This window comes from Mustela nivalis, assembly GCF_964662115.1.
Source record: "Mustela nivalis genome assembly, chromosome: 13".
NCBI lineage: Eukaryota > Metazoa > Chordata > Mammalia > Carnivora > Mustelidae > Mustela > Mustela nivalis.
In genome coordinates this window covers 64,332,757-64,358,441 of record NC_139032.1, presented here as the reverse complement: position 1 = coordinate 64,358,441, position 25,685 = coordinate 64,332,757, and the positions used below count along the sequence as shown (strand labels likewise).

Below are 25,685 nucleotides of genomic sequence, written 5' to 3'. Positions count from 1 at the left end.
CTCTCTCTCTCTGCCTGCCTCTCTGCCTACTGCCTACTTGTGATCTCTCTCTGTCAAATAAATAAATAAAATCTTTAAAAAAAAAAAGATTTATTCATTCATTTGAGAGAGAGTGCATGCCAGTGTGGGGAGGGACAGAGGGAGAGAATCTTCAAGCAGATCCACCCATCAAGTGCAGAGCCTGTGGGGCTCACTCCCACCACCCATGTGATCACAACTGGAGCCAAAACCACGAGTCAGATGCTTAACCTGCTAAGCCACCCAGGCACCCCTGAACCAGGCTTTCTTCTGATCCCAAACGCTGAACTCACTGCATTACCTCTTACTTTTATGGTTCTTATCTGCTTCAAAATATTTCTGATAGTGTTATTAATATAATCAAATCAAACCTCAGTTTTCACAAAAGGAGTGAATTACTCGTAAAGGACCAATTAGCTGCCTCCTCTTTGGTTCTACATATTGGGGAAAAAAAAAAAAAGGCAAGGCAATCATAAGTCATCTTCCATCTTCGTCTCATTTTGAAAAATGAGTGATTTGTTTAGATTAAACTGATAATAGCAACCATACATGTCTAAGCTATAGAGATCAGTAACAATATGTTGTTATGAATTCTATGTTAATGGATTGTATCTGCTTTCTAATGTATGTTGCAATCCCAAACCACTTTTTTTTTTAAATGTAGGAGAAAATGGCTTTAGCATTGTTGGTTTATCCTCTAGGTCTATCATGCTTTAGAGACATTCTCTGGGAAAAACCTCTCAGGAAACTTTTTTATTTTGTTACAAGCTGTTCTGCATTTATGCTGCTGATTCTCTTTGTTAGCATGGAGGAGGTCATTGATCTGGCTACTGTATTTTATCTGTTTTTCTTGCCTTGAAAAGGGAAAGGTTTGGATGTTTTTAAAGACAAGGTTGCACCGTAATAGGCCACTAGACTGAGAATCAGAACTGGACCCCTCTCCTTTCATATTGGCTACCATAGCTCTCTCAAAGGCTGGTGACTGTGTGAGTAAGTAGCAAAGCATGTGTCAGCTTTAAAGGCATTAACTGATTCACAATGAAAAACCACAACACTGAAAGGGACACTAGCAGCAAGACAGCTGTGTACATCAAAGGATATAGTCTGACAGCTCATAGGCTTAATCTGACCCACAAATACACTTTTTGTTGTTAGTTTTACATGATGTTTGTCCTCACAATTTTCTTATTTGCCAATATTTTTAAAATCTGAAGATCTTAAAATGAGCATAAAGGAGTGCATGCCACCCTAAGAAGAGAGTGTCATTTTACTGGCTAATGTATCTCTGAAGCATGTGGTTAAAATGGAAAGTCTCAATGAAGAGAAAATAACGTGCTCCACCCTTTAGTATAAAAGCTCAAGAACAAAATGACAAAATCCCTGGTCTCTTGGAGCTTATATTCTACATGAGAAGGGAAATAGGCAATCAACTCATATTTATTATGACAGGAGAAAAATTAAAACAGAGTAAGGGTATAGGCTGTGTCCAGGAAAGGAAGGGCAGGGGGGCAGGTTTTGCCTTTTGATTTTTTTCAAAAATAAAGCAACTGGTCATAAAACACTTATCCCAACAATGTGGATATTTTCTAACAGCTAAAACAATAGATGGGTTTACAGTAGTCAAAACAAATAACAGCCATATAAAATTTCAAACTTCCATATAATAAAATCCAACAAAAGCTAACGGTAAAACCTGAAGTTAGAGAAACATAAATAATATGTAGGAAAGAGGTTAATAGCTTTTTTAAATAAAAAGCCTGGCCCTGTCTGAAATGTATAATTGGCAAAGGTTATAAATATATGATTCATACAAAAGGGGATGGGAAAATCAGAAAATGGCCTCACTAAGGAAATACAAATCAGAGTGTTTAAAACAGGAAGAAGCGATTACGTACAAAACAGGCTTGGCAAGGCTGTGAGTGTGCTGTGCATTGGGGCAACACTAGCAGCAATGTTCACATTTTCTGAGAGCTGCTTCACATGTCGCCAGGCATCAAAACAGTTACATCAGCTGACCTGTTAATCCCACTCACTGCATATATTTATCTCGGGAAGTCAAAGCCAATTTTTTAAATGCTATACGTAGATTTTTTGTTGCAGCAATATTTATCATATATATATACAATTAATAATATTAAAATTAAATACCTGAAAGTTTGAGATTAGCTAGGTCAATTATGGTAAATAATAGGTGACAACATAAGGCCATTAAAATTAATGAAGTGACTGTAAATGCAAACATTTTTAGAAAATAGTGGTTTTTTTAAAGCATAATTGTATGTTTACATAACTCTGGAAAATACATATGCATATGTTTCATATGCAGTTCAGGAGAGAAAATGGAAGAACTGAAAGCATTTTGTAGGGACACCTGGCTGACTCAGTTGATTAAAGCCTGTGACTCTTGATCTCAGGGTTGTGAGTTTGAGTCCCACAAACTCAAATAGACACTTAAAAATAGAACTTGTTTTTGTTGGATGTTGACACTTAAAAATAGAACTTGTTTTTAAAAAGAAAGTATTTGTATAGTCTAAGGATTATGGCTAATTATCTCTAAGTTTTAGAAATATTTTTCTGAGCCGCCTTAATAATAAATTAAGATTTCCAAAAGGCCACACAATGAAACTAATGTAGCAAACTGAGCACCAGGTCCACGGCTAAACAATGGTTGCCAAAGCCTAGAAGGAGCAGGGGGTTGTGGAACGCAAGGAACAGAGAGGGTGCATTTCCTCAGCACTATAGGCAGGAAATGTTGATGAGCCAGCCATTAAGCAGATTCCAGATTAAAGAAGACAAAGGTGTACCCCGGCTGCCAGGGCCTGGGAAGTGGTGGGACATTCCCACAGACACTGATAGCTTTCCATCTAGATTATTTTCCTCATCCAAATATGTGAGCACTGTTAACTTTGCTTATGCATTGTCCTATTGGATTTTACAAATCATCTCTTTTGTTTCTTTTGTTAACTGTGATCTTCCAGTCTGCCCTTCATAGATGAGAAAATTCCAGATCCTCTGAGTGAACACCTTCTTTCTCCCTTTTCTTGATTTTGTTAATTTTTTAGAAATCCCAAATGATTACTTTTCACCCTTACGGTACTCCCTAGCCAGGCCGACTGTCTCCCCTAGGAGCTGTCCTTGGTACCTTCCAGGCCATGCCTCAGGCAGGTCTCCATCTTCTGTCCGTCCCCCTCAGAGGGTCATGTATGTAGAAACAATGAATCTGCCAGATTTGTGGAGCTGCTGCTGCTCTTCTGGTCAAAGTAGTTGGTGGCAAAAAAAAAAAAAAAGTGTATAAATCAGGTCTTCTAAATTTGAAACATCATTTGCTTCCTACATGTTCTGCTTCTAAGTATCTAGGAGTCATCCATATTTCAGAAGATCCATAGCCTTTCTTCTCTTTACCTCTTGCTAAAACTATTATTCCTCCCCTACTCCTATTCTTACTAAAGGAAAAGAAAATTTGTTTGAACACCAGGATTGGGCTTTACAGACTCAGACAGGAGATAATGCAAAGTTTAATGCATCAGATCACTAAAGTATAAAATGATTTCCTATGGTTCTTGTAGTTATTTTGCTCTGGGGGAAACCTACTTTAATAGGTACTAGAAATCTTGAGATTAATTATAACTAAGATTCTTGTCAGATGTATACTTTGATAAGCATTTATTGAGCACCTACTATATACCAAGCTTTTGGAGGCATGCAAAGAAAGGCAGAGCCTCACTGTGTCAAAGAAATCTTCCTAGAACAGACTCACACATTCACTTCAGTGTTCTGCATGAGAAATAAAGTCTGTCTCAAGATCGATTCTTTTTATACCTTGGAGCTAAGGGAGCTTAGTCCTTTAAGCAGTCGATCAGGTCAGGTTCTTTGGTTGCAAGCAACAGATTAATTTAAACAAGAAAAAGGGGGATTATTGAAAGAATAGTGGGGAGCTCAGTATTTTTGAAGTGAGGAGAATGAATGACTGATGATGCCTCAGGAATGACAGGACTTCAGGGATGGTAGTGGCAGGAAATAGGGAAAATAGTGTCTTTGAGGCACTGGCACAGGAACTCAGCCTCAGTCACTTTCAGTGACAATGTCTCTGCCCAAATGCAAACTGACCTACCTTGGGCCCCATGCTTGGCTCCAGGGAACTAAAGACCTGGGAGTCTGTGACTGGTAGACACACCAAAACTATATGAAGTGGGCGAGGGCAGTCCCCCAAGAAAAGGGTCCTCAGCAAATAAAATCAGTACAATACACTCCCAACACAAGCCAGCTGAAATTACTGCATTCAGTCTCTAACATTTTATTTTATTAATTGTAAATATATTTCCCCCCAGTTATGTCCTCAGAGTGATGAACACTGGCATTACGAAGTCAGGATGGCAAGTTTTCTGAGCTCTCTCAGTTCTCTCTTCTATCAATTGAGAATATGCATCTTTGTCTTTCTCCCTCACAGAATTATTCTAGAACTCTCCTGAGAGAAACAGAGTGGTTTTTTTTGGGGGGGGGGGATCTGTATACATTTACATTATACAAAAAAGATACTAGCTTTCATATGCTTTCATCCATTCATTCAAAAATATTAATTGAACATGTAGTAAATGCTAGGCACTATTGTAGGCAATCAGGGTCCACTCTGAACAAAATGGCAAAACCCCTGGTCTCTTGGAGCTTATATTCTACATGAGAAGGGAAATAAGCAATAAAATCATATTTATTATGACAGGAGAAAAATAAAACAGTGAGGGTCTAGGTTGTGTCCAGGAAAGGAAGGGGAGCAGGGCAGGTTTTGCCTTTTTAACCATATGGTTAGGCTAGACTTTACTGATTAGTGACATTTGAGTAGAGACTTTGAGTACCCTTTTCTGCAAGTAGAGACTTGCAGAAAATGAGGGGAAGGAGCAATATTGATGCCTGGCAGAAGAGTTACAGGCAGAGAGAACAGATGAAGATCCTCAACTGCTCCGTAGACTTAAAGAAGTGAGAGAAAGCCCAAGTAGCTGAACAGAATGAACAAGTGAGAGAAGGATGTGAAGTTAGGAGGTGTGGGACTAACTCATGGAACTTCTTGTAGGACATTGTAAGAACTCTGGCATTTACTCTAGATGAGATGGAAAACCATCACTGGGCATTGCATGACATGATATGTTGAGGGAGCCAAGCCGGATGCCATGCAGAAGACAAACTGAGGGGGTCAGGGAACCAAAGAGAAGGCTATTTCAGTAGTCTAGGTGAGCAGTGATGGTGGCATAGACCAGAGTGGTTGGTGGAGGTGGTGGGAAGTCATCAGATTCTGTGTGTACTACGAAGGTGGGGTCTGCCATATTTGCAGACACACTATGTATGGAATGCTAAAGAAAGAGAGCAGTCAAAGATAACTCTAAGGTTTCTGACCTAAGCAATAGCAAGGATGGAGATCCTCTAATGAGAAAGACTATATGAGGAGCTATTCTCAGGGAAAATTTATTTATTTCAGTGTGTTAAGTCTGGGATGTCTGTTAGATAACCAAGTAGAGAGACTGAATAAGAGTTGGGGAAGATATACGTTTAGAAGTCATTGGCAGATAGATGGGATTTAAAGCCATGAGTCTGGATAAGAAAGTGAATGTAGCTAAAAATCAAAGTCATACCAATATTTACTAACAGAAAGATGAGGAGAAACCAATAAAGCAGTAAAGACTGAAGTAGAACAAAGAGAGAGGTATCCCAGAAACAGTGAAGAAAATATATCAAAGAGGATGAAATAATAGTGTCCAACCTGATACATGAATAAGGTGAAAACTGATTGTTGGATTTAGCAATGTGGAGGTCATTGATGGCTTTAACAGGAGTCGTGTAGGTTATAGGTTGGGACAAAAAGCCTGATTGGAATGAGTCCAAAAGAGAATGGGGACAGAGGAATTGAAAACAGGTATAGCCAAGTCCTTCAAGGACGAGAGAAAGTGTGTAGGTGGTATGTATGTAGAGATGTGCACTGGGGGCTAGGGAGGCTTAGCTCTTTGGACTCAGTACCATCTAAGGCATGATACATGAAATAGTCCAACTGCATTTCTTGCTCGAGGTTTCAGAATTAATCAGTTATCTCACCAGCTGTCAGATGTTTCAAATGTCCACATCTGAGCAAGATGCCAAGCACAGTTTAGGCAGCAACGAAATTGGTGGTCTTGGCCTCTGTGTGTCACTGGGAGCACTCATGGATCTGGGCAGAGACCACTCAGAACATTTGCCAGAACAGGCATCTCTCTTTATCTGAATTGAGTCCACTCCTGGAAATACATTGGCTAGTGAATTTCCAGAAGGTAGAAGCCCTTCCCATTGTTTTAAATGGTGGTGGGGAAACACCAGAGCATTCCCACTCATCTAAAAATCCCAATGAGTTTCTTTAAGTATCACTACAACACTCTTAGACACATGGGCACCTGGGGGACTCAGTCGGTTCAGCGTCTGCATTCAGCTCAGGCCATGATCCTGGGGTCCAGGCGGCAAGGAGTACCCATAAATGGTATTCACTTGAGAGGCAGTGTAGGCTTTAGCGTTAGACTGTCCTGGATCCACAGCCTGACTCTCCCATTTATTAGCTTGTAAGATCTTGTGGAAGGTGGTTAATGTCTATGAGACTCAGCTTCCTTGAATGGGAGATGGAGATAATAATACTTAAAGGGTTATTATAAGATCATAATATGCATAAGGATGCCTGGCACACATCTTAGATACCTAATTTAAAAGAAACAGTAACTGTATCTATTAGTCCATTGGTATGTGGGTATAAACAACAGAACTTTAAAGAAAAAAATGAGGGGGTGCCTGGGTGGCTCAGTTGGTTAAGTGTCCCACCCTTGGTTTCAGCTCAGGTCAGGATCTCAAGTTCGTGAGATTGAGCCCCACATCAAGCCCAGCATGGAGTTTGCTCAAGATTTTCTCTCCCCCTCTCCCTCTGCCTCTCTCCCTGCCCAGGCTCTCTCTCTCTCAAATAAATAAAATCTTTAAAGAAAAATGTGTAAAATAAACTGAGTACAGCCTATTTGTTATTGAGGTACGAAGAGGAAAATGAGACTAGTTATTATCATGCACAAAAAAAGGAAGGGGAAGCCAGGTGTTTAAAAGGCAAGATGTTTCACTGTAGGTTACATTTTTCTCCTTCATCTTGGCAGCACCTTATAAGAAAGCATTGCCAGTCTGTTAAGTGTTTTGCTGATTGTTTGATGATGTTAAAATCAAAAATGAATTCCATTTTATTCATCCATAGCAGTAATAACTCATAAAATCCTTATATAGTAGCTATATCCTATACACAGAGAGGGCCAGCCCAGTGGCTATTTTCAGCCATATTTGTAATCTGCTTTCTGGAGGTCAGCATCACACAGTTGGTCACCATTTGTCCCAGGAGAAGCCCTAGTGCTTTCGTGGCTCTCAGGGCCCGATCCATCTCTTGCCTTTCCTAGACCAGCATTCCTTATTCCCTAGGACTGGGCTTCTGCCTCATCCTCAGGTGGTCTGCCTTGTGCTCAGTCACCTAGACCAGGCCATGCTCTATGTCTCTGCTCACCTCCAGTCATTAGTTGTCCAGGCGGTATCTGTCATGGATACTGAGCCACTGCTGGAGGTACCGTCATGGGGGAAAAGAGATTTCATGGCCCAGGCTCCACCAGAGTCCGCAGTCCCCAAGTTCAGTGCCTGAACCATGTCTGGCTAGCTTCAGGATTCAGGTCTTCAGGATTCGGGTGGGAAGAATGAAAGGAAGACCCCTTCAGAGAATGGGGGACACTGACATCAGTCAAGGGAGAGTGAGTAAAAGTATAGGCTCTGGAGTCAGACTGCCAGCTTTACCTTCGCTAGTTTTGTGACCTTGGACAAGTTGCCAAGCTACTTTGTTCCTAAGTTTCCTCACCTGTAGAATGGAAGTGATGACAGTACCTACCTCATGTGTTGTTGTGAATAGTAAGCAGGTTCCTACAGTGACAAAGTGCTCAGAGCTGTGCCTTCCACATATTAAGTGCTAAGTAATTATTGATGATGACGATGATCAGTGAAAGCCTCAAGAAGAGGGATGACAGGCTCCTTAGCCCTGGCATCTGAGGGCTTTTAGTGTGGCCCTGCTTCTCCCTCATGGTCCATGCCTTCTGCCCAGACCTACATCTCAGCCATCATTGTCTGCTTCACAGCGCCCTACATCACTCTGCCAGATGTCACTTCTTTCCCTCTGTTTCCACAGCCTTCAGAGTGCTTACTTTCCCACCCACATTCCACATTTCCACATTCTACTTCTCTTGTGAGCCAGCTTCTCCCTAAAACTGAGAAGACACGGATCTGTGCCTGTATCATGGCCTGTGAATGTTTGCTTCCTCCCTAGACTCAAGTTGATTAAAGGCAGAGACATAATCCTCCTGTCTTCATCCCATGGTACCTCAGAGACTGCCTAAAGTAGGCACTCAGTGTGTGCAGTCTTTCTTTCTGCAGGATTGGCTCGTCATTGATGTCTGTGATTGAATAATACCTGTTTCATAGAGAACTCATGAGGATTCTCTTAGATCTCATATGTAAGTCACATAGCAAAGTACCTGCCACATAAAATTGTTGTAACTATAGTTGTTGTAACTGCTGGTGGGTTTTTTTGGAGGGAAGGATGTGGGGAGGGGCAACGGGAGAGAGAGAATCCCACGCATATTCCACGCTCAGGCTAGAACCTGATGTGGGACTTGATCTCATGACCATGAGATCATGACCTGAGCCAAAATCAAGAGTCTTACAGTTAACTGACTGAGCCACCCAGGTGCCCCAGCTGCTGTTTTGTTGGATAACAGAAAGACCCCAGGTTTCCCAGCTAAACAAACATGGACTTACAGACCTGCTTGGTCACTTAAAAGCTGCAAGGACTGTGAATTGTGGTTTTCAACTGTAAATTGTGGTTTTAATACCTGTCTCAGTGCAAAAAGGTAAGCAATCAATAAATATTAGATTCCCCCCCCCTTTTTTTTTTACCCCTCTGTGGCTGTCTAATTTTGTGAACTGCCTGAATTTACTTCACTTCCCTGGTCCCAGGTTCCTCATCTGTAAAATGAGAACATTGAAGTAGATGATCTCCATGTTCCTGCCAGATCTAAATGTCAAAATTACTGAATTCAACGTCTCTTCCCCTTAAACCTACTCATTCTGCATCCCTAAGAAAGGTTCTTTCCTTGATAACTGTTCAGTGCTTTAATATGTTAAATTGTTTCAACCCTTGGTCTCTCTCCTCTGTCTCAGTCTCTAGAGCCTATAGGGTGGCCCAGACCCTGAGACCCTTCAGACAGTAGGACTGTATGTGCTCTGTTCCCCAGGAAGCATGCTGCGCCCTCGGTTCTGGCTGGGCCCCTCTCCCAGCGTGGTCTAGTGAAGCGTGCCAAGCGCTCAGGGAGGGGTAGTCTCCAGCTCTCCTGGGGGGCAGAAAAGGATGTGCATCTAAAAACAAGCGTGGGGCCAGGTGGAGCCTCGCATTCATGGCCTTTCTTTTCCTGTTCTGCCACAGACTTTGCAAATGGGCATCAAACATTTCTCCGGACTCTTCGTGCTTCTGTGCGTGGGCTTCGGTCTGTCCATGCTGACCGCCATCGGGGAGCACATCGTGTACAGACTGCTGCTCCCGCGAATCAAGAACAGGTCCCGGCTGCACTACTGGCTCCACACCAGCCAGGTGAGTGCCGGCCGCCTCGGGATGAACCCTCAGCGTTGCCGCCGCCGAGGCCGCAGGCCAGAGCCCCGCGGCAGACAGGTGGCCAGTTCCCAAGAGAACCGGGCGGCCTAGAGCGCTCTGTGCAGAAAGTGGAGTTCCCTTTAGCCCATCAATCCGCTTTCCCAGTGAAGTAGCCTGTCCTGTCATACCCCCGCCTGTCTCATCACCTGCACTGCACCTCCCACAGAGGCGATGGCATTGTTTTTAACCTGGTTTCACTTAACAGTGACAACTTGAGGGGATGGTGTGAGAGATTTATTTCCAACACTCTCTTCCAGCCAAAATGGAAACTCGTTCAATGAGTGTGAAGTCCCTATTTTTCCCTTTAGATGAACCTAGTGGCCCCTGTTCTGTCCCCATTTTCAAAGGCCGCGAGGGAGGAGGTCAGCCGGTGCCCAGCCCCAGCTGCGCAGGATGGACGTTCAGTCCCCAGACTTGGGTGTGCTCAGGCCCCGGGACCCCAGAGAGCATCCAGCCAGCACCCTGTTCAGATGCGCTCCCTGTCAGCGGTGAGCAGATGCGCTCCCTGTCAGCGGTGAGCCAGAGAAGAACAGAAGGGACTCTGGCAGCAGGAGCAGCTGCCCCCAGGGAAGGGGAGGCCGCAGGTGCCAGCCTCATCTCCCCACCAGCGGCTCCCTCCTGCCTCCGGGAGCCGTGCTTCTGGCCCCTAAGGCCGCCCCTGCTGCCTCGGCTACAGGTGACCTCCATCGGGTGCTAACATAACTAGCAGAATTCTCTGGTTCTTCTCTTCTTTGTTTTGGCTGCTGAGACATTCAGACCTAAGTTTTTGACTCTCCTTTAGCAATGCTGCAAGGCCCTTTGCCACACAGTAGTTGTGACGATTCTTCTTTATATCACATGCCTTTTTTTTTTAATTTCTTATTTATTTTCAGCATAACAGTATCATTATTTTTGCACCACACCCAGTGCTCCATTGCAATCCGTACCCTCCATAATACCCACCACCTGGTACCCCGACCTCCCACCCACCCCCTTCAAAACCCTCAGATTGTTTTTCAGAGTCCATAGTCTCTCATGGCTCACCTCCCCTTCCAATTTCCCCCAACTCCCTTCTCCTCTCTATCTCCCCATGTCCTCCATGCTATTTGTTATGCTATCACATGCCTTTTTACGTCCCAGAGCATTTCTAAAGCTTCCTTCAAATTACTGGTTTTCCCTCTAGATGGAATAATAGCTTAGAATTAAAATTTGGTTCTCCTGAGATTTAGGACTAGAGGTTGATGTTTTCAGGCATCCCTAGAAATGTGTTTAAAGAGGCCCAGATTTGTAACAGTGAGATACACTATTAAATTCAGGTGGTACTTGTCCCCAGACTGTGTGTCTCTAATGACCTCTACCTGTGAATCTGTTTTTTCTGCCAGAGGTTACATAGAGCACTAAACACATCGTTTGTAGAGGAAAAGCAGCAGCGTTTCAGGACTAAACGTATGGAAAAGAGGTAAGAAGGTGGCCAGCACCAGGTGTCTTTATGTTTGTAAAAATAAAAGTGGAGATCTAACTGGGACTCCCTACTCAAAGGGGAAATTATGTATCAATAATTCAGATCAAATCAGGACCAAGTTGTTGATAATACAGTCAGCAAAAATACATGTGGTTTCAAAGAGAAATAGAACAGAGAAGGAAAAAAATGTATCTACATCTGTGGACAGGGAACTGCAGTACAAGCCCAGGCCATGGTCTTGAGAGTCCCGCATCCAGATCCTAACCTGTCACATACCCTTGTCATACGTGTGCCATAGCAAGTTATTTCTTTAACCTCTGTGTCTCCATGTCCTCATTTGTGAAATTGAGATTAAAAACAGAATCCACATCCTAGAGATGCTGCAAGGATTAAATGAGATAATACATGCAAAGTCCCGGGAACAAAGCCATTTTAGCTCTTGTTACTGTGCACAGAGTACACGCAAGCCTGAATTCACAAGGACTGCAGGCAGTTTCGTCTCATGCTGTATTGCCTTTCTGGCATGGGTCTGCTCCCCACTGCTTTCCAGCACTCCTAGGAATATTTGAAATATGCAGCGGATGTGTTCTGCTTAATCCATTTCCTGGCGCTCTTACTACAGACTCTCCAGAAAAGCATCTCATTGATAGGGAGTAACAAGCATTAAATGCCTAGTGAACACCTTCCCCACATGCAGCCTGTGGGTGGCTGTTGTGGCTAAAGAGGCCGGCAGAGTTCAGTCCGGCCTCTGTTGCCTCCTGCCTGGGGCGGCCCTCCTCCTTCTGTCTCATGCCCAGAATCCTCCGTTCAGGGTACCCCCCTGAGCAATTCTGCCATCGGTGGCAGATCTTCAGCTCAAAGCTTGGCTTCCTGGGTAATTCTGAAATCTGCCACACACACTCCTCACTCATAATAGAGGAAGAAGGAGTAAAAAGCATCATTCTTCTTCATTGTTTATACCTCCTCTGGACCTGCTGTCCCCTTGTCTCCAGTTTGCATGTCAGAATCGTTTCCGTTCTCGCTCAAAGCCTCTCTTTCCAGTCAGTGAGCACCCCGGCCCTCACAGTCTGTGGTATTCCTGGATTGTGTTGCAGCCCTGTCAGCGACAAGCTGGAGACTAATCAGGTCACAGCTGTTCTATGTCATGTTTCGTATATTTTTTTCTGTAATTATTTTTTAACACAAATTTTGAGCCAGAGGAACACAAGAAGACATCTCAGTGAAGACATCATCATCTCATGAAAAACCATTTGTTTACCAGCCGTAATAGAAACAGGAAGCCCAGTGTCCCGTTTCCAACCGTGATGGGATTGCCAGTCACATTTCTCTCACCTCAGCTGAGAACCAAATGTGTCTATCACTCGATGTACCCACTTTTCTTGGCAGATTCCCTTCTCGAGTGCCTTATTTTGAGAAGGAGCTAAGGCAGAACATGCCCTCCTGGCCTATGTTGGGCCCACACTTCCTGGGCCATGTCCCTTCTGCCCACCACCCAGCTGTAACCTTTCAAATGCAGTGAGAATTTGAGGCCCCACAGCTGTCATGTCTCTTCTGAAGATTCCAATAGAGTATTGAACTCCAAGGTTACAGAATTGGTCTGTGGAAGCTCATTTTGCTCATTTTTAGTGCCAAACGCAGTTCACCCACTGGTCACCTTACACACTAAGGCTGAGGAAGGTTCGATAGAAAACAGAACAGAACACTGAAGAGGCCTCCAATTAGACACCAAATCTGACATCACTGTCATCTTCTATTCACAGGTGGCCCAGAGCCACATGTTGATTACCAGGGCACTTGTTATGCTAGCAACTTGAGTCTGTCATGGAATCCAGCTTCTGCTTATTCTTCTATATTCTATTCCCAGATATTTGTACAAAGCTGTGGAGGAAACCAGACTTGCTAGCTCTACTTACCTAATTCCTGTGGTTGCCTGGATACCAGGAAAATGTGCAGATGCCCTATTCCCAGGTTCACCCTGTGAATCATCCTGTGCTACTAGAGTTAGGTCTCCTGGTTGAAAACTCTTTTCCTCTTTTTTTGGAAAAGTATCTATGCAAATGCCTATGTCTGCTACAATTCGGCATTCCTCCAGCGTGCTCCGTATTTATAGAATGAATAAAACAATAGATAAGTGGGTGAATGCAGATGAGTGTGGCCCTGAGGACCAGCGATGGTGGTTGTGTGTGCACCTGCTGGAGAATAAAGATTTCTTTGAGCTTAAAAAAAAAAGAGAGAGAGATGAAAAATTATAAACATGTGGATTTGAGGAAAGGCTTAAAGTTCTGGGCCATGATACAAAAGGAGATGTTGCTCTTTTTCTATTTAAAGCAGAGGAAGAAAGTAGATATTACAAGACACTAAGCATAGTCTTTGGTTTATTCAACCTGGGATTTCATGTAAGGTTTGGTCTATACTTTACCCCACTGGGTTTCCAATACACCCCCATTTTCCCTTGCCCTAAGATACACAAAAATTGTAAATCATGTAACACACACAAATAAGACTATCAAAATTTTTCAACCTCAGTTGGAAGAGATTTGAGGAAAAAATTAAAAAGAACTGTACAGCTTGAAGTAAAATTATAACTGCACCCGACCCACGTTTGAAGCCAGCAGAGCTATAAGTGGGTTCTCTATAGACTCTTACTGAGCCCAGGACACAGGAAAGCTGTGCTCTGGTGCGCCACCTTCCCCCAGCCCTCCACCCCTGGCCACTCATTATATGCCACTTAAACTCTGAGAAGTGTAAAGGAGCTGCAGGGGAGTTGGGAACATGTGTTTTAATGGCTTGCAGCATGTATCTTCGTTTTTTCCATGTGAGAAAATTATCTCAATAACTTAATTTTCTAAATTAAGAACTGTTTTCTAAACAACAGCAAGTGCCGTTTACTGGCCTGGGCCGGACTCAGCTGGTCTTGGCTAGATTTGCTCATATGTCTGCAGCCAACTTGTGGGGAAGGGGAAGGCAGCTAAGGGCTGGCTGGTCTATGGCTTAAGCTGGGTCCACTGGGAAGACTGGGAACTCTGCCTACCCTGTTACCATCAGCACTCGTTTATATTGCAGCAGCAGAAGCAGGGTTCTGAGAGGGACCCTCAGGAAGTGCACGAGGCTTCTCTAAAGATGGGCGTGGAACGCCCACCTGCCATTGCTGCTGGTTGGGCCAAAATAAGTCAGGAAACCAGACTAAATTCCAAGGGGAGGGAAAGCCAGACTTTCTCCCCTTGACACCTCCTTGATAAAGGTGAGCTGCAAAGTCGTATTATCAAGGGACATGGGTGGAAAGGAGGAACAAAGGATTATGGCCATTTCTGCAGACACCCACAGGACAAAATGCAACAGAATCATCCTGTCAAGTCCTTGTGTTTCTGTTCTCAGCCATATAACTGAACCAAGATTTTATTAGTCCTCCCTTCGCGCCTTCCCTTCTCCTAGAAAGAAAGAGTCCAGAAATAAAGTCTTGAGTCAGTTACATGGGTGGGAACAGAAACACAAGGACTTAATATATGGAGTGTTTCTACGTAGGTTTGCCCTGTGGTGGATTGAAGAAGTGGTAATAACCCTGCTCCTCTCCCAACAAGGCTAGAAGAAATCCGCAGCTATGGCTAGGGCTGGGCTAGAGCTAGGGCTCTTTTCTGTTCTTGTAGCAAGAAACTCTTCTCACTGCATCTGACTGTCCAAGCTTCTTTAAGGCACCTGAACGATCCCCCTTCTCTTGGGCCTGTCCAGCGGTAACTGCAGCCGTCTGCCAGCCATCGCTCGGAAATGGGGGCAGTTGGTTTGATGCTGGCCTGAGAAGAGGATGTGAATATGTTTCTATTGACCTTCATTATTCCAGCAAGAATTTGAGGCTCTCCTGGGGTTTCGTTTAAAGCTCCAGACCTGAGCTGTCATTCTCGACCCACATAAAATCATCCCTATAATGGAAAACTTTTTGCTGAACCCTGCAGCTTGTGTTTTTATTCTCCTCAAACTCAAGTAGTGAACTTCAGGGCAGTCCTGTGGGACCGAGGATGAGCCATTTTATAGCATCAGCCGGCTTCTGCGTAGAGCCCAACAGGTGAATAAATAGGTTCTCACTTTTACTAAAGCACCATTTTGTAGCCAGAGAATGTTTCAAGGCAGCGCTGTGCTCTGAGCCTCACTGGCAGGAAGGGAGTGGAAAGACATCCAGGGTTCTTCAGAAAAGAATATGCCGGGGTGCCTGGGTGGCTCAGTGGATTAAGCCACTGCCTTCAGCTCAGGTCATGATCCCAGGGTCCTGGGATCGAGCCCTGCATCGGGCTCTCTGTTCAGCGGGGAGCCTGCTTCCTCCTCTCTCTCTGCCTGCCTCTCACCAACTTGTGATCTCTGTCTGTCAAATAAATAAATAAAATAAATCTTAAAAAAAAAAAAAAAAGAATATGCCACACTCTGGCCCAACAGCCCTCCAGATGATACATCCATTCCAATTTCAGGGCGGCAGAAGACTTGGTAAGACCTTGAACTTCAGTTGAAAAGAATTTTAATGGCTCTTTCTGTCTCTGTGCCACTCCAGCAGGCAGTCTGTCCTCTGAATGCATATCCCGCTCTGTATTCACAGTTTGAAACAGCCCACAGCAGCACTTGGAGAGCCACAGAATGGAAGGTAGATCTAGTGTCTTTGTTTCCTAGGTCCAGTGTGGGACCCCGTCAGCTCACGGTGTGGAATACTTCCAGTCTGAGTCAGGATAACCGACGAAAATACATCTTTAGTGATGAGGGAGGACAAAACCAGCTGAGCATCCGGACCGACCAGGACATTCCGCTCCCTCCAAGGAGAAGAGAGCTCCCTGCCTCGCTGGCCACCAATGGGAAGGCGGACTCCCTAAATGGAGCTCGGAACTCAGTGATGCAGGAACTCTCGGAGCTCGAGAAGCAGATTCAGGTGATCCGGCAGGAGCTGCAGCTGGCTGTGAGCAGGAAGACGGAGCTGGAAGAGTATCAAAGGACGAACCGGACTTGTGAGTCCTAGCTGACCGTGCTGCTCCCCTTCCCGGTTCCCAGCATTCCTCTGAGCCCTTGAGACACTCTGTACTGCTCTTTTGTAATTGCTGACAAAAGTGTAGGGAAGCAGAGGTCTAGGTCTCTCTTAGAGGTCAAGTCTGCCAGTCCTAGACTAAAAATCAGCCATAGCTCTTCCCAAGCAGACTCCCTAGCTCTGCAGGGTGGGGGTCTTTCAGAGCAGGAATGTAAGTTAGTCAGGAGTGAACTCCGTGGCAACGATCTATGAATGGCCCAGCAAAGCTGGCTCCTCACGGGGTGCCCTGCTAGTAGTTCTGGGTCTCAGCCCTTTCTCTGCACTCTCACCAACGAGAGAGAAAAATGTTACTCAAACCTGGTTTTAATCTTAGGATAGAACAGGATTATCCAGGGTTGTAGCTTTTGAAACAACTCCCACAACTAGATTGTTCCTACGTTCTGAACCAGGAGCCAGATAAGAGCCAGAGGTGTGGGTACCTAAACAACCAAGCCAACTCATTAGCATACAGTGGACCAGCGATTGACTGGATCATGCATGAGGGTCCCGTGTCTCCGACACCACCCTGACCAACATTTAGTAGGAAGGGCTTACGTGCCACTGTGAAAGGGAACAGGGATGTGGTGAGCGAGAACAGAGGACAGGCAGAAGAGGCATTAAAAATGTCCACCATCTTGAAGGACAAAAGCTCTGGGCCAGAAAAACAATTTGGCTAAGGAAGGAATAGGACTATACCTCTAGTCTAACTAAGCTTCTCACCTACAGAGTGTGCCTTTTGTAAAGGAAAGCAAAGTAGAGCAAGGACGCGGCCTTAGAGGACACTGGACTACCCCTGCTCATTGCCCGTCCAGGGCTCACGAGCTGGCACTGTGGGTTAAGTGAAAAGGCTCTACAGACCACATGCTAGCCCCTTTTCAGATCAGCAGTTACCTCTTAGCTTTGGGAATCCCTGAAGCAGACCTCCCCTGCAAACACCACAAGCTTTAACGTTTGAGATAGTGCCCTGTGCAGCCCATCTCTGTACAGCTAACTACACACCAGCCTCCTGTCCCCACACCTACTCCTTCCCAAGGGGCTGTGACCAGGTGGGGTCCCCTCCCATTCTCTCCCAGGTGTCCCTGTCCTTGCGCAATGGTGTGGACATGCATGCAGGAGAGAAAAGTCCCAGGGAACTATGGAACAGCAGTTCCCAGGGCTAGTGTAGATGGGAAGCATCTAGAAACCCATTAGAATGCTGACTGTCAGGGCCTTTTTCCCCAGAGGATGGCATGAGGTGGGATATCTGGCCCAGAAGCCTGTTAACCAGCTACCCCAGATGGCGGACATGTGTGATCCAAAAATTACTCTTCAAGAAACACTGCTCTAGAAGAATGGCTGCTCCAGGCCTGGGGAGAAGTTACGAGCTTTTTGATAAGTTTTAACATGTTAGCACACATCTGCTAATTCACCTTCCGTACAGCCACTCCCACCCCTGAAAACCACTGAGGACAAGACTTCCTCAATTATCACTTACTCTGCTCTGGCTTCATCCCTTGGGATGCCCGCCATGAATCCACGGCACTGTCCCAACCACTGTGTTCTGTGACGGCTGCTCCGCAGTCACAAAATTTCCCTTACATTTCCACCAGGAGCTACCCAGTCCCCCAGGGAAAGACAACACCTTCAGCTGAATTAGCTCACACTTTGGTTTAATTGTCTGAGACCCCTGGGGTGGATGGAGGCCCAGAGAAACTGATGGGGGAGGCGAGAAGCTTCTAGTTAGACTTCTTCAACCTTGCAGATGGAACAGTGAGGGAACAGGGGGCGCCCTGGAAACAGAAAGGACAATCCTGCTTTGAAATGCCCTGTCCTCCCCTGTTCTCCCCCAGGCCCCGACCTAGATCTGCAGCTGCCTTTGGAAGACGATGCCTCGCAGCCACGTCCCCTCTGCAGCCGCTGAGTGCTCTGCCGGCCTGCTCTGCGCGGCCTGAGGTACTGAGGTACGGGCGAAGCCCTCGACCGGACAGCCAGGCTCCTAACGTACACGGGCACTTTTCTAACGCAGCTCCTCCTGACTGTACTCGAGAAGCTGGCTATTTAAAGGAACCCAGAGGTGAATTCTTTTGTAAAGTAAAGAATCCTTTTGTAATGCAATTAACTACCCCTTAATGTATCTGTTTTGTAAGTTTGGATTTTTGTATATCGGGTTTACCTTAAGCTTCTCTCCTGAGGCGTGCTGAGCAGGGGTGACCCGCCAGGCAGCCCTGCCTGCCCTGGAAGCAGCCGGCCCGTGCACGGCTGCGCCGGGATCTTCCGAGGAGCTCCTCCGCCAAATTCGTGGCCAGGGTGTGGCCCGCAGCAGCAGGAGCTGAAGCAGGCTTGCTGCCGGCAGCATCGCTTGAAATGCCTCCGTTTTCTGGATGAAGAGAAACCACCGAGTTGCTTGTGGTGGAACGAAGCAGTCTCAGGTGGCGGTGGTTGTCGTTACTGGTAGTAACTGAACAGTGTTTTGCAGTGTGTGAAACAGTGTGTTGTGTTTTATAAAGAGTTCATGAAATGGTGGGTCCTTCGAAAACTCTTTCTGTTCTGCTCCACTTGTCCTTTCAGCTCCCCTCGGGCTCAGAAACCAGAGGTCCAAGTCTTCGGGTGGAGGGTGGTGGTTTAGTGAGGAACAAAGAGGGAAGGGCCGCTCCCTCGCCGCCTCTTCTGGGCTCCTCTCTCAGGAGATCAGGAAGGCCCATTCTTTTCCAAGCTCCGGTGCTGGGCAGCTGGACAACCCGATTGTGTCGCACACCCCACCCCGTTTTCCAGGGGGACGTTCCCGGCACAGGAAGCACATAATAAAATATGGCGGGGTGAGCAGAAACAGGCTACGTGCGTCTTGTACATAATAGTAAGGGCCCCAGAGTACGGACGCCTCAAGGTAGAGGAGCAGCAAGGGGATCCCTCCAACAATTAAAGAGTTGGAAAAACGGGACAGACAAGTGAGGTGGCCACAGGGACACAATCAGTTGAGGTCTTTAATGTGCCTGGAGGTGACTCCATTTCTCATGGATCTTGCTGTTGCACAAACCCCATGCAGGAGCTGCTGCTTCCGTGCTGACCAGAGAAGTGGTCAGTGAAGCATCTGCCTAGTAAAACCCAGCGACATCGGGGCAGTGGGCTTCTCAGTGTTGGCCCTGGGCCTAGTAGGGCCTTGGAGCTAATCCTTGGTGTGGTAAAAGAATGAAGGGGAAAGAAACTGCTTTAGAGCCTCTCTTCCTCCCACTCATTTTTGATAAGTAAAACCAGAAAATCCAACCAGTCATGGAAAGAACTTGTGTTTTTGTCATCAAAACCACCCCACTAGCTACACCGTTGAGTTATTCCTTTCTTCACCCACCTATGCCACCCACCTAATGCAGGAGTCCCTCACTCTTTTTAGTTTAGTTCCCAATCGTTTTATGAAAACAATGTACTTAGAAGTATTTTCTTAAGGTTTGTAGAGTGTTTGCTTTGTGTCTTCATTTTAACGTGTGTGCAATCGCTCCAGTCCAGGAAGAGCGGAAATGCTGTCTCGTGAGCATGAAGTGAACAGGCTGTTTTGCTCCAGCCACTTTTCTCGTACAACCATGTGGATGGACTAGATGTTCTCAGGTCTTTTCCATCTTCAGTTTCTATGACTGTGGAATAAATGTTCAGATAGAAACTTCATTTTCTGATGTATTGCTGGCATTGTCTTGGGGGATTCAGATGTGGACATGGTACCAGCCCCTTCCTCACAGGAGACCCACTAGGACTTACACTGTTTCCTTAGTAGAGTTGATGTGGCACAAAACATGCTGAGAAAACTCAGAGCCCAGGCATCACCAAGTGCAATCGAAATGGCCTTGTCTAAAAGATATTCTAGGAAAAGCCACAATACTGAGAGATCTCTAAAAAATTCTGCCCTGACCACCCTCATTTAGTAATTCAACAACCATCTGCTACACAGCCTGTGTTTACGTGCCAAGTGCTGGAGACACAACAGTGAGTAAGATGGGCATGGTCTCTGAGCTCAGGGACCTTCTCACAATCTGTCCTGTTCACAGCCTGTCAACAGACAATACTATAGTAGCTAACACTTATTTCAACTTCATTAAAACCCCTCGACACAGGTTCTCTAGACCTAGTCTGCAGTAGATGAACTAGACCTCCAGTTTACAGATGGAAAAACTAAGGCTCAGGGAATTATGGAAGTTGTCCAAAGTCACACAGCTGGTAAGAGGAGTAGCAGAGACAGATTCACACACAGGCAGTTAAATTCCAGGAGACTGATTTTACACTGTCAGGATTCTGATTGCTGCCTTACAACCCCTCTTCTTCTTCCAATGCCCCCTTCAGTCTTTCCACTATAGCGCATCCAGCCCATGCCTCAGCTTGGCCCCCAGCTCCGCAGAAAAGGAAGCCGATACACAAACTGTACCTGCATTGTCACGTCCACTGAACTCAACACCGTGGCCCCCAAGTCTCACAGAAACAGCTGTTATAGGCGTCTCTTTCGGCTTTCCGGCCCAACCAAGAACTGGTACAGATCAAGCTGGGAATCCCAGAGTGCTCCCGCGGTCTCTGGCTCACTGCGGTTTCTGACGCACCTGCAGTTTAGCGGCTGGCCGCCTTGCCAGCGTGAACCTGCTAGCAGGATGCATTCTTCACACATGTTCTTTGGATTATACCGAAGTCAGATCTCATACAAATATAAACCCACTGTAACCTGATTCAACCACCAACTTACCGAAGGTGGTTTTGCATCATTCAGTCACTCCTTGTTTGGATGCTCATTCTGCGCCTGGCATTGGGCTAGCTGCTGGCAAGAGAAAGAAAGTTTCTGACCCCATGGAGCTCAGTCTAGCAGGGAGACACAAACTGGCAAAACTGCGGTGTATACTCTGATAAATGCACATCAGGTATTGTGGAGACAAAAAAGACACTTACCGTGTTTGCGTGTGTGTGTGTGTGTGCATGCGCGCACATACACGTAGCGGGGAAATTGAGAGAAGGGTAACAAGCACCCCAGGTAAAAGAAACAGAATGTGCTAAGTTCCAGAGTTGGGAAGCTGTGACAAGAACTGTAGGAACATTGACAGAAACATAAAGCACAGGCGGGTAACAAGCTGTAAGGACTGCAGAAAGAAAAGCAGAGGCAAGATCCCTGTGCTAAATTGGACTTCTATCCCAAAGACCACAGGAATCTTTGAAGATTTTAGGCTAAAGAGGGTTATAGTAAAAGATCAAGGTCCTCACTGCTGGGTGGAACTGGCTGTCATTCACATGCATTCAATTTGTTTGTAGGATACTGAGCAAATGAAGTTAACTTTTGATGCCTGGGCATGACTTGGCCATGACATCATTTTAACCAGGACAGGTAGACTTAGGAATAAATAAACACATACGATCTAAAGTCTAAATATGTTGATCTCATTTTTTCCTAGAAATAAGGAGAAAATGTAGAAGAAAACTTCCTCTCTCAATTTATATGCAATAATACAAGTTAATATTTTGAGCATTTACTAGTTGCCAGGCACCCTGCTAAATGTTTTGTATATATCGACTCATTTCATCCTCAGTACAATTCTATAACATAATTATTATTATTTTATAGATTAAGAAACTGAAACAGAGAGCTGAAGTAACCTTCTAGTAAGAGGCAGGGCCAGACTCATCCTAAGTCTGACTTCACAAGAAACAGATTTAGCACGGCGCCTGCCATCATGACAAATACCAAATGTATGAATGGGCTGGGCTGCGTGCGCAAGGAGAAATCTAAGATCCTCTTGGTTCAGTTCTACTCTGGAACAAAGTGCTATAGGAACTCTCAATCAGGATGATTGAGATGATCTCAATCAGAAGAAAATGCAGTCCTAATCTAGGGCCTGGCAGAGAGCCTACTTAAATTAGAAACCTTCAGAAAGACTTAAAATTTGACTCAAGGTATTTTCATTTATTATCTTCCTGATGACGTGCGTTCTATAGGTACATGTCTCCACTTACGGTCAAAGAAAAACAGAGGTCTGATTGCAACATTATGATTCTGCTGCTAAACTGAGTGACCCTGGGACTTGTTTCCTCATCTCTAAAATAAGGGGAATAATGGGGAATACAAGCTGGTATAGCTACTCTGGAAAACGGGATGGAGGTTCCTCAAGAAGTTAAAAATAGAGCTACCCTACGACCCAGCATTTGCATTACCAGGTATTTGCCCCCGAGAGAGATGTAGTGAATAAAAGGGACACCTGCACCCCAATGTTCATAGCAGCAATGTCCACAATAGCCAAACTGTGGAAGGAGCCGAGATGCCCTTCAACAGATGAATGAATACAGAAGATGTGGTTCATATATACAGTGGAATATTACTCAGCCATCAGAAGGGCTGAATACTCACATTTACATTGCTGTGGAATGAACTAAAGAGGATTATGCTAAGTGAAATAAGTCAGAGACAGACAATTATCACATGGTTTCACTCATATGTGGAATATAAGATATAGCACAGAGGAACATAGGGGAAGGGAGAAAAAACTGAATGGGAAGAAACCAGAGAGGGAGACAAACCATAATGGACCCTTGACTCCAGGAAATAAACGGTTGGTGAGGGGGAGGTGGGTGGGGAAATGGGGTAAGTGGGTGATGGACATTAAGGAGGGCACGTTTTGTGATGAGCACTGGGTGTTACATGCAACTAATGAATCACCAAACACTACATCAAACACTAATGATGTACTATATGTTGGCTAATTGAATTAAAATAAAATCTTAAAAATAAACTAGTACACGGTTTGAGGTCCCTTTTAACTCCCACATCCTAGCTTTCAATTCATTCCACTCTGTAGATTTTAGTAACCTGAAATCCTCAGAGCATAGTGTTACTCTATTAATGCAAATATACTATGCTTCCAATTTTGTCTACGATTTTCCTCAAAAAAAAGACTAAACCATATAAAAGAAGGCATAACTATCACAGATTGCCTAGAACAGAGCTATCAGTTTCAGAATTTGTAATTTCTTTTGTTATCACCAAGAAAGGAAATTTAAAATAAGGTTATATATTTCAGGATAATCCAAATTGGAAGAGTTACTTCAATACATAAGGAAAAATTGTTTCCACTTAGGGGGTGAAAAAAAAGTCAGGTTTGAATATACACTGGTCCAATAAAACGGACTCCTGGGGATGCCTGGGTGGCTCAGTGGGTTAAAGCCTCTGCCTTCGGCTCAGGTCATGATCCCTGGGTCCTGGGATCAAGCCCCACATTGGGCTCTCTGCTCAGCAGGGAGCCTGCTTCCCCCCTCCTCTCTTTGCCTGCCTCTCTGTCTACTTGTGAACTGTCAAATAAATAAATAAAAATCTTAAAAACAAAAAAACAAGACTTCTGAGAAACTGTTAGCAGAAGCAAGTAGCTGAATCAACTTAACCATGTGGACCTTCCCTGAGTGCTGTGGGCCAGGCCTGCTTCTGGATACTGTGGACTACACCGTTAAGACACTGCTCTTTCTATATTCCTAATTTTAGGACCTATGAAATATGCTACAAATACCACCTTAATATTTAACATTAGGAAGAAACCAAACTTGGCAAGAAATCCCCAGAAAGTCAACCTCAATTTTTCTGTGTGATGGGATAATTATGGATCTAGGAAATGTTTGGTTATTTCCATACCATAGACTTCCTATTATGTAAACCCAGTCTAACATGTACACAACCCATCAGTTTCTACTTACTCTTAATGGAGTGGTCTTATCACATTGAATCAGGTAGACTTTTGCGGTTAAGAAATAGTTGAAACTTTTCTGCATACTCATTGGTCCTTGGGTTTATCTATCAATTGATACTCCTCAGCAAAAACCTTAAAGACCAAAATTTAAAGGCATGCCACACCAACAAATGATCATGGAAAGTGATGAGAGCAGAATACACCTTCCTTCAAGAGGCGAGCATCACCATCCCAGTAGGTCTAAAAGAAGACAAGTGATCACTTCCCTATTCTCCAGAATCTTCCCACAAATCCCCATAATATCAAACTTCAGAATGCAGACCAATATACCGTGGGGCCCACTTGAATCCTCACAATATCAAATCACATTCATCATTCAAGAGGCATGCACATAGTACTATACGCACAGAATTCCTGCCCTCAAAGAACAAAGATGCTTCGTGGATCTGGACAGAGATTTAAAAAACTTTTCCAATGGAAAGTCATACAAGAATGCAACAGCTAGCAGAAATAGCTGAGCACCTTTGAAAAAGATCCCTACAGAGGTAAGAATTTAAAAGCCAACCATGTAGTTAAGACATATGCCTTAGAGCATTATCAAGACTGATTTTGGTCCAAATTGCCAAGACAATTTCCAAGGCAACAACAAAATAAAAAAGAGCATTCCCACAAGACCTGAAAAAGGAAAGGGAAGATTCTAGTACTTTTCCAATAATCCTTGAAGTTGGCATTCTACATAAGCATTAAAGAAATTTTCTAAATAAGTTCCTTATGTATCTAGAGCAGTGATTTTTTTTTTTTAAAAGACTTATTTATTTTAGGAGTGCCTAAAGGGCTCAGTTGGTTAAGCGTCTGCCTTCAGCTCAGGTCACAATCCCAGTATCCTGGGATCAAGCCCCACATCAGATTCCCTGCTCAGTGGACAGTCTGCTTCTCCCTCTCTCTCTGCCCCTCCCCCCTGCTCATGCTCAGTCTCTCTCTCAAATAAATAAATAAACCTTTAAAAAATTATTTATTTTAGCGAGAGACAGACAGAGTGTGTGGGGGGAGCAAAGGGAAAGGGAGAGAGAATCCTCAAGTAGACTCCCCACTGAGCAAGGAACCTGATGCTCCATCCCAGGACCCTGAGATCATGACCTGAGCCGAAATCAAGAGTCAGATGCTTAACCAACTGAGTCACTCAGGTGCTGTGAGGCTGATTTTTTTTTTTTTTGGAGGACCGTGTGGTTTCAGAATTCCTTTCAGAATCTGAAAAAAGCTATGAATAACGTACATACAACACAAACAAAATTTTGTATACAATCTGTGGCTATTCCTGAAACCCATTCATTGGCCTCTTCTGTACTAAGAAGCCAGACTGTCCAAAAATCATCACCCTTTTTGGTAATTATCTCAAAATGTCTCTAAATGCTCTTTATGTTGCTGGGACTTCAGACTAGTTGGGACTAGAGGCTCCCTGCTCTTCCCAACTAGAGGAACTTCCCCTAAATCCAACTTCCCATGGGACTAGTGGTTTTCTGCCACAATATTCCACAGGCTGGGGTGCCTGAGTGGCTCAGTGGGTTAAAGCCTCTGCCTTCAACTCGGGTCATGATCCCAGGGTCCTAGGACCAAGCCCTGAGTCAGGCTCTCTTCTCGGCGGGGAGCCTGCTTCCCTTCCTCTGTCTGCCTGCCTCCTTGTGATCTCTGTCAAATAAACAAATTAAATCTATAAAATAACATACATATATGTGTGTGTGTGTATATATATTCCACAGGCTGCAGTCCCCCAACGCTAGACAGCTAACTTCCCTAGCCAAGTGT

General features: G+C 44.7%; 1 protein-coding gene across 1 annotated transcript in view; it reads left to right on the top strand.

Moving 5' to 3' along the window:
* The window catches only part of GRIN3A (glutamate ionotropic receptor NMDA type subunit 3A), a 157,034-nt gene extending 137,186 nt beyond the window's left edge, over positions 1–19,848 (top strand). The window contains exons 7-10 of the mRNA XM_082696808.1: positions 9,515–9,679; positions 11,101–11,177; positions 15,831–16,159; positions 18,045–19,848. Of these exons, the coding sequence (XP_082552934.1) occupies positions 9,515–9,679; positions 11,101–11,177; positions 15,831–16,159; positions 18,045–18,115 (642 nt within the window). The 3' untranslated portion in view covers positions 18,116–19,848. The remainder of the gene's footprint in view (positions 1–9,514; positions 9,680–11,100; positions 11,178–15,830; positions 16,160–18,044) is intronic.
* The last annotated feature ends 5,837 nt before the right edge of the window (positions 19,849–25,685 follow it).